The 9664-nt window shown below is 40.7% G+C and overlaps 1 protein-coding gene across 2 annotated transcripts in view; it reads right to left on the bottom strand.

Moving 5' to 3' along the window:
* dgkb (diacylglycerol kinase, beta) overlaps positions 1-4856 on the bottom strand; it is a 64550-nt gene extending 59694 nt beyond the window's left edge. Inside the window, exons 1-2 of one of the 2 annotated variants that reach the window (XM_031867531.1) lie at positions 4408-4856; positions 1471-1610 (exon numbers count right to left, since the gene is read on the bottom strand). In XM_031867531.1, the coding sequence (XP_031723391.1) occupies positions 1471-1540 (70 nt within the window). In that variant the 5' untranslated portion in view covers positions 1541-1610; positions 4408-4856. The remainder of the gene's footprint in view (positions 1-1470; positions 1611-4407) is intronic. The other variant, XM_031867530.1, reaches the window with a different exon arrangement.
* Positions 4857-9664: the final 4808 nt, after the last annotated feature.

Below are 9664 nucleotides of genomic sequence, written 5' to 3' on the forward strand. Positions count from 1 at the left end.
CGTTGAGTAGGTGGTGCACAAAGGTTAGCCTGCCAGGTATCGTCATATTTTCCGTCCCTGGTACCATTTCAAATGATGAAATGTGTCAACATCTCGGAGCGTAACATAAACTCCGGGCGTCCAGAGCACAGTCTAGTAAGCAGGGGAGCCATTTGTTGGAGTTTGCGAATGAATCATTCAGAGCTAAAGCGGCAACACACAGATTAAATGCTTCAGCAGCTTCAGCTTACTACATCAGCAAGACGGAACATGAAGCAGCCTGCAATTACTGTGAAACGTCAACATTTCATCATTAGAAGAACAAGAGATGTTTGAGATTCACCAGTATATTGATTTATGCTGCAGTCGTACAGCAGACAGAGGAACACTCCTGTTATTGTTAACTCGGTGGATTGATGCTGTCGGAGAAAATTCATGTCTCGATCTGTTAACGTGTCCCCAAGTGAGAGGAGGATCACCGGAGATATGAAAGCAGAAATCAGACTCATGACAACTTTCCATAAAACCCAAATCAATGAAGTGAAAAGGGAAAACACTAACAATAAGTATGTAATACCTTTTAAAGGAAGATGAACTGTGTAGTGCTCTCTACTTCCTCTAACTGAGATAACATTATGAGATCTGGAAATACTTTGTGTGGCAACCAAACCACTCAGCAAATGGTTCAAAGTTAACCTCACACAGAGAATCCAGTAAAAGCAGCCGCTTGTCTAATTCTGAATATCTCTTTTATCCAACAAAAATAACAATTTCACAATTAATGTTTTCATTCGCTGACACACACAATGATGACAGCCAAAAAGCCGGTAAGCTGCAATGAAAATTTACTTCTACCTGTTTCATGTCATTTGGAGGTCTCCTCAATGCCCTTGTAAAATTTGCTCTGTTTTTGGAAATATTCGTCTCTTTAGCTGCTAATTGCTCCACTATGTTCACCAGCCAGTCACTCATTTTGTTTATCTGACAATGTTTGGTGCTGGGTCGGGCGTGTACAGTGGATGTGTCTGTTGTTAAAAACAGCTGGAAACAGGGCTGATCAGTAAAACCAAAACAATGAGCTGTAAGAACCTAAAACTCTCCATAGAGATGAGAGGAAATGCAGATCGGTGTGATCATTCTCCGTAGGTTTTGTCACTATACAAGCAACCCCCTTCATATATCACACTTTGATAAATTGTTAGCTTAGTAGCTAACACAGATGCTAACATAATCTAAAATAAAATCGGTCACATTTTATCAGATGAAAAAGTTAATAACGGGTGATAATAATGAAATTTAAGGTGAAACAATATTCGCACCAGCAGATGTTGATTTGGGGCTGCAAGAAAAGTACCATGTCACCTGGTTACTCTTCTTTGTAGAACACGATCACACACACACACACACACACACATACATAGAGACACCTAGAAAAATACAGAGCGTCTTTATCACAGTGAGACACAAACAGAGAGTAGCTGTCCTACTCACACTGAGTGTACTCTTGGAGCAGGGCGAACTCAGCTGGGGTCAGTGTGACCCACGTGTCCTGGCTGCTCATTGTGTTCAGGCCTCGAACCTCCGTCCGCAGAGCATTACCCGGGCAGCAGCACACAGCGGGGCGTCACACGCTGGAAGAACAACAACAGACGTCAGACAAAGCAGGTAAAAAGGAGACGCTTGTTTGAAGTCAGAGGCTGCGGTTGTTTCTGCGTCGTAAAAAGGTCAGAAATACTGCTCATACTTTTTTCCTATTAAATAGTAATAACGTGTATATAATATAATATATAATATGAATTAAATTATAAATAACTATAATATAAATAATTGTAATATATTATATAATTACAACAATATGCATTTTATAATATATTATAAATATTCTATTGTGTAAATTATTAATATAACTCAAGGCTGTAAATAATTAGATATGTTAATACATACAGAGATACATAACAATTCTTTAATAATGTCTAAACTAGACAACAATACTGAAATAAACATGCTGTCACATCAACCAACGGGTTAGCTTGTTAGGCTAATGCTAATAACGGCTTTATCAACGACTTACAATCTATCACTACTAGCCTTAGCGAACAAGTGCAACAGTTTCCTGAAACAATGTGTGCTTTTACAATAGAAATGTCACCTTAAATACAGTTTAAACTAATATTTTATTGAGGGTGCCTGCTTCCAGCGTTACACTCTTCTCTTGTCTACCGTTCGTCTTCTGACAAACTTGACAAGAAAGCGTGAATACAAGCCCCCTAGTGGAGAGATGGCGACACCTGCTGGCTGTTTTAGATATATCACACGTTACAGTGTAAAATTAGTTAAGTCAAGATAGTCATACAACAAACTAAATATACATCTATCTCATATATGCCATATGTTCCCTTTCTGCAATTTTAATCTCAACGCCCCGCAAAAAAGACCAAATGCCAGAATGTCCCTTTGTCTCTTGATCGAGCTGTTGCAAGGACTCGACATTTCAGGCTTTGACATTCATGTTTGTCAGCCAGTGTTGGATAAAGCCAGCGTAAAGAAAACACCATCATTAGAAAAAACATGGACACCTTCTTATGGATAGAAAAACTGAAAAGTTCATTATAGGAAATGCAAAAAACCTCCCGTCAGCTCAACTGATAGGTTGATGCAAGGTCACTCCGAACCAGACTGGTTGTTATGATGACAACACAATCAAGTTCAAGCTAAATCACATTTTTGTTGGCTGGTATTACATTTTTGAAGCAAGTCCAATATTTACTGTTTCAATGGAGGTAAATTAGAAGCAGCCAGTGTTGGTTCTAAAATTGCATTTTTGTCCTAAGCTTTTAAAACAGCACTCAGGTCATTTTAATGCATATAGTCTAATATCACAATACAAATTTGCCTCAATGGGCTTTTCAGTTTGTTCAGCATATCCCGAGACACTCGATTCGGATTATGAGAAACCTCAGGAAGAGAAGGGAACCCTCGTGCAATAGATGTCGTGAGTGTACCAACAATCGAGACGATGAAATCACGGATGGTTTATAGACTTATATGAAGAACGGATCCGGGAAGATGTCTCCAAAGAGATGGAACCTGAGCCCCACAAAGACCTCTCCATCACTGAGACAGAACGATGCACTTCACCAAAGGCAGAATACGGAACAATCAAGTGAATCACCCAAGTGTGTAAATGAAAACATTTAAATCCATTTCAGGATTTACAGGTTACAGGATCCTCCATCATATCATTGGGTGGATAACATGACTCACCGATATTTGTCATCTGATAAAAGCCAAGTGTCGAGCTGATTTATCGGCTCAACACAGAATCGTGTCACTGTACTGATCAAGACAACATCACAGCTGTTAAGATTTATTTGACCTCACTTTCCCTCTTGAGCAAGTGTGATTAGCTTAATTGTATGTTTGTGTAGAAGTCACTCAGGCATCTGTGTGTGTGTGTGTGTGTGTGTGTGTGTGTGTGTGTGTGCGTGTGTTACATCGCCAGCGAGGCATTTGCCCCAATTACTGAAACCGTGGATCAACAAGTGGTCATGCTCATTCACGTGGAGGATGGATGTCTCCGTTTGCATGCAAATAATATACATTGATGTGCTTTTGAGTGAGGTAGAAATGTGTCTTCATTTGGTTTGGCCTCATGCGTGTACAGAGTGTGTCTGTGTTCATGCAAGTGTGTGTGTGTGTGTGTGTGTATCCATGCAAGAATACATGAGCAGGAAACTCTCCCTCGCGGTGCCACGTTTTACCTTGAAGAACCCCTGCAGGAAAGGGCAATTCCGTGAACAAAAGCTATATAAATGATGAAGGGTATAGCGTCATTATTATTATTATTATTATTATTATTATATAGACTACATGGAAAAAAAAGGGAGTCAACGCAATGTGCAGCCACCAGTGTTTCAGTGCGAACACGCTGGGTGCGTGGGAATCAGCCTCCCTCGCAAAAAACTTTGATCTGCCGCTGGAGCTGAAACTAGAAGAACTCTCTGCAAGGTCTTATTTAATGTTTTGCACCGAAGGGCAAAAAAGAAAAAAGGGTCTGATAGAGACTCTTCATCTTAAATCTCCAAAGAGTTGAATACATCTCTAATTTGGCACTGATGTGTGCAGTGTATTCCTGCTGTGCACTGCACTGATCCTCCCGCTCTTTCCCGGGTTGCCTTGCTGCAGCGCATCCTCACACAACACTCGACTGGCATCCTTTCAACAACCAGAATCCATTTGCACACTATCACCAGATCAGCTTCATAGTCCTACAGCATTCAGCGTGGACCGTGTGCTGTTACACCACAGTGACAGAAGATCTTAGCGGAGACACCACTGATGCAGTGATACACAGATTCGGTAGTCAGTGGCCACTGCGACACACCACACAGCACCATGAATGAGACGTGGTATCAACATGAAGCTCACCTGCTGCAGAGCTGGGGTTTACCACCAACAGAGGATGAGGGAGGAGTCCTCCAGGCAGATGTTTGCAGATGAAGCTCCTCAGTCACATTCCTGCCTGCCGTGTCCCTCCTCTGGGTCTTCTGTCAACTGCGAGGCAAAAGTGGGAGTTTGTAATTAGCTGGAGTGTGAGTATCTGTTCATGAAAGAGAGGAGAGGAAGGAGCCGCAGCAGCAGCCCTCTCTGCTGCACGTCAGTGTATGAGGATGTGAATGGTGTTTGTTTTTGCGGTGTCTGGTCAGAGCAGCATCGCCGGGGATGTGGAGCGGTGAGACAGAGAGAGAGAGAGAGAGAGAGAGAGAGCATAATTATCCAACACTGCTCTGCCTGCAATCATCAGTTTCCATACTCCCGCTCGCTCACGTCACATCCCTCCATCCCTCCCCTCAATCGCTCAGGTCCTCTCTCCCCACCCCCTGAAAAAAATATCCTGAGGTCCTACGTTCTCCTGCTTTCTCTGTCTTTCTCATCCCCGCCACACACACACACACACACACACCTCCCTCTTCCTTTCACGCCACCTCTACTCCATTAGCATTCAACGTGACAGGCGATAAGTGCAGCAACCTGTGGGATGCCCTGGCTGAGAAGAAGGTGGGAAAAAGAGAAAGATGAAGACAAGAGGGGGGGGGGGGGGTTGACACACAGAGAGAAAGACTGAATGATGGGAAAATGGGGACAAATAGAGAGAGAGAAGGAAGATGAAGATTATGCAGGGGGACATGATGAGGTGGTGGAGGAGGGTTTACGTTTTTTGTGACCAATTTCTTATTTACCCCATTTTGTTTTCTGGGGACGCAGAAACATGGAGAGTTGAAAGCATTCATACACAGAATGCACACTCGTTAATAAAAGCCATACCTATACACTACTCAAAGAAAATGCCTGTTCTAGATCCATTCAATACAGAAATGTGACGATAAAAAAAAAAAGAAAAATCGAAATGAGCCCGGATTCTTAGGACGGCCTCACTTGTAGCAATCGATAGTAATGAAGTCAGGGCTGAGGTGAGAGACTCAGCATCAACACGTGAGATGGAAGGAATCTTACCAGCAACCGCAGAATGATCATACAGGCGGGAAAAGAAGCAGAGCAAAGCAATAAGATCAAATGAGGAAATGAGAGTACGACAGCAGTTTAGAAAATTGTAATCATTGTGTTCATTAAAAAGGTGCAGACTCAGCTTTTCGGCACAGTTCACATTCACATTAAATAGATCAATAAAGCAGAAAACTAAATCAATAAAACAAAATAACTTGAACTCAGTGTATAGGTGTAGACCTAAACTGTAAAACGACACCACACACACACACACATTGTACACACTGCTGTTTAGAGAGTAATGTCCCCCGAATTACATCTTTTATCAACATAATCAGAAAGAAAAAAATTTGAAGCAAAATCCCTATATATTGATTTTGAATGCAAACTTAGCATGCTTAACATTTGTGTGTTTAGGCACTCAGTTAAGCCTTTTGGTAATGACCTTGGTTAAAGCTGGTGGGTGAAATGTATTTTAGTTTAGTTTTTACTTATTGAAACTCTTTACTTTATGACAGCCATCAATAAATCCAATGCTAAGCCCATCCAATCATTTCATTCATCCAAGGTTAGCTATCAAAGCATTAAATATTTAAACTGCCCTAAAGAATAAGACATGACATGTTTACTTTAATAATCACAACCACAATCTGTCTCCCTTCACCGATGTGCTTTTGTTGCATAAGCATCACCGCACACCAGACTCAGGCCGCAGAAAACAGCCTTCAGTGTCAAAAATCCTGCTCATTGTATGCCAACCATCCACCCGGAGCGACAACGATCAGATGAGAGACTACACCTACTTTCTAGGAGACTGGATTGCGGAAATGAGTGTCACTTGTGTGTTTTGATTGAAAAAATGTCAGATTTTGCCAGGACATAAATCTAAAATCAATAAATTTATTGATCAACCTTAATGTAATTTGTGTTAATTCTTGGGATTTATAAATAAGTTTCTAGTGCACTCATCACTTAATTTCACACAAGGGAACTCCTTAAATATAAGTTATTGATGTACAACATAGAAGAGGGACTGCTATAGGTTTGATAGATAGTTTAAGCATCATGAGCATATTAGTGGAACTTTATGGCATAGGTAATAAAATCATCACGAGATACCGTGTAAAGAATGAAAAAAATAAGCAATTTAGTTCTTTTTATCAATTATTTCTAATTGAGATTTCTCGATACCTCGACAGGCTGCACTTGCAGCAGTCGCAGTGAATTCATCTGTTGTGGGTCAGACGAGAAGCTTCCTCAGTCCGCCACTCGACGTTCACTGCTCTAAAGGACTCAGCATCTAACAGACTACTTCATACAAGTTGCTCTCCGAACACATCTAAATGTGTTTGTTATATGTTGACATTGTTAGATTATTTATATATGGTTGTTCGTTGTTTGGGGAAAGAAACACCAATGTTTGCATTTTCTGGAGGTTAAAATAAATGAGTAATATTCTCCTCAATACTGTCTAAAGATCTTGAGCCAGACATTTAAAGCTAGTGGAGCTGCTGTACAGTATACATGTCTGGCTTTGTAGAGCATTATGTTCACAGGAAAACCCTTGTGCGGGAGACATAAAGGTTACTCAATAATAGTTCGTGCCCTGCTGTTCTGCTCCTGAGACAAGGCTGTAAGGATAAAAAGGCCTGAGCTATAAACATGCTGCTACCTGGAACAAAACCTAATACCTTCAATCCATTCAGCAGCACACCTTTAGATAACCTTTACATCGCTCACACTTTTTAGCCAGAAGAGCCACTATTTAATCTGACCCACAAGCATCAGCATGGATCGAGTTTCATGAAAGATCGCTGAACAATGACCCAGATATGGGCGGTGTGTGGGCGGTGGCGGCTGACCGGTGTGCAAATAACGTTTGTGTTTTCGTGCAGCCTGCAGGCTTCAGTGTAGGTCATGTGGGCGTTTAAAGTTAAAGTAATGACATGTCCCTCACATGTGACTGTCACTGTGGGTAACCAGCTAGACTTTAATCTACTGCAGAATATTTGGACTGTGCTTAGTTAAATGTGGGAATTCTAGGTAAAATTGTTAATCTATTGTTAGGAAAATGCAATAACCCATTGCTAATTATCATACTTTGAGTCAGTTTTTCTAAAACCTGTTTGGAAGCTACGCTAGCATTGATTTGAAGTTGTGTTTCTGGTCACCTGATGAATGCAAGTCCAATATTCACTTACCTCCTGGTTTTGGGTTGGTGGCCAACATCTCCGGCACATTTGGATTATTTCTGTATTTTAATAACTCAAGTCAAAAACAGATAACCGTACAGTAGATATTACAAAAATGTCAATAAAACAACAAATTACATAAACAAGTAGACTTTACTTAAACAGATTGGTCAGTATATTTTTAGTATTTAGTATAGTGTTTAGTGTACATTAATCACTTTACTAAGTATTTGAGTTCTACATTTCAGCTATAAGACATGCATGTATGCGAGACATTAGTATGTACTCTATATGAACTGAAAGACCTTTGTACTTCTAAGTGTTTTCCAGTAGTGATGTTTTTAATTAATCACGCCGAGGTAATACATGCGATTCTCAACATGCACTCCGTATTTATGTCGCACAACTCTGTTGTTTTGTTCTGTTGTGTTTTATGTGCAGGGGTCACAAAAGATTCATGTCAGATGAGCCCGTCACCGCTGAGTGCATCAGACCTGCATCATCATCACATCTATTGCGGTCATTATGCATGTGGGTCAGGCATGCTGTAGGCAGGTTAGAGTACCCTGCCTGGCGACTGCATCACACTCTGCATCAATGAAAATAGTCGAATCAAATTCAATCCCTTTGCCTCCGTAGAGGGAATGTAGTATATGTATGTCTGCAAAAATGTATGTATTTCAGCAAACTACGAGTTTTTGTCTCTCAGAGGATGAAATCATTTCACTGGTTGAGTTACAGATGTGTTTTATAACACTGATGCTCAGTGAAAAAGACTGATGAAAGGAAATGTTATGGCGGCCATTGTCCAAACGCAAATGTGGTTCAAAAAAAGGCCTCTCAAGTCCACAGAACTTCAATATCACACAGCGGAAAATGTAATAATGCGTCATAACTTTTTCCGAAGCAGGTACAATTTTTCTGACCTTTTGCACTGCAAATACAGGCATCAACCGTTCCAGTTTTTGTACACTATACTGTTGGTATGAATAGTATTTCTTATTTTTGTGTTGTTTATTCATTTCACCCCCATATGTAAAGGCCTTTATTACCAGCTATGGAACCAAAAGCACTTTGTGAGCAAAATTAAATGCGGCAGTTAGTACAACCACCTGAAAAGACCTGGAAAGCTAAGCGGAATAAACCTGTTGCCAAACAACGCAAACATCCAGTGGAATATTGAAAAAAGACTACGAAGGCTCGTTACGTCCGTTAGCCGAATATAGAAAGGAAATGGTTGACACTGCAAAACAAGGGATTAATGCTTTCTAGGCAGACAATGAAGCCGTCTCCACTTATAACTGAACACCAGTAGCTGATGGTCATAATGTCTGTCTGCATGAAGACAATATGGATTACAATAAATGTTTTTATGTTCAGTAGCCTCGGTAAAAATCGTGAAATTATGAGCAAAAAATACTGAAACAAAAGCGTGGAACCCTAGTGATGTCCCACTTTACAGCGCCTGTAGGTGTGGGGGAACATCTTGGATGATTTTGGTAAATAAAATAGTAAAAAAATAACTCATGGGGGCTGCAAGTGTTGTATCAGAGGCTCTTCAGAAGATGGAGCGGGATTTGTAACATCCTACCCTGTTCTTTAGATTTTCCATCGATCACATGTTAATGTCACGGTGGTGAATTTTCTTCTGGTTGACTGCTACTCATTCTAACCAATAGGCCAAATTAGCATCACGATCATTGTAAGATTTCCATAAATATGTGTGAGATTATTACTTCAAAACATAATGTTGGCAACTTTGTTGTGGACAGTGAGATTCAACGTGACACGGCGTTGATTCCATATTAGCGAGAGCTGATTACAGTCCTTCTCATTCACTACATCATGCAGCCTGAACCCTCTGCTGTGAGCAGATGGGTTGTAGAATAAATACACTGCTATGTAAATTAACATTACAACTTCTAAGATCCAATCAAATCACCCTGTTACGGAGCCAGAGACTCGGTCACGACCATCCCCCCCCCCCC

This window comes from Anarrhichthys ocellatus, unplaced genomic scaffold (genome assembly GCF_004355925.1).
Source record: "Anarrhichthys ocellatus isolate YVR2014 unplaced genomic scaffold, GSC_Weel_1.0 scaffold39, whole genome shotgun sequence".
Taxonomy (NCBI): domain Eukaryota; kingdom Metazoa; phylum Chordata; class Actinopteri; order Perciformes; family Anarhichadidae; genus Anarrhichthys; species Anarrhichthys ocellatus.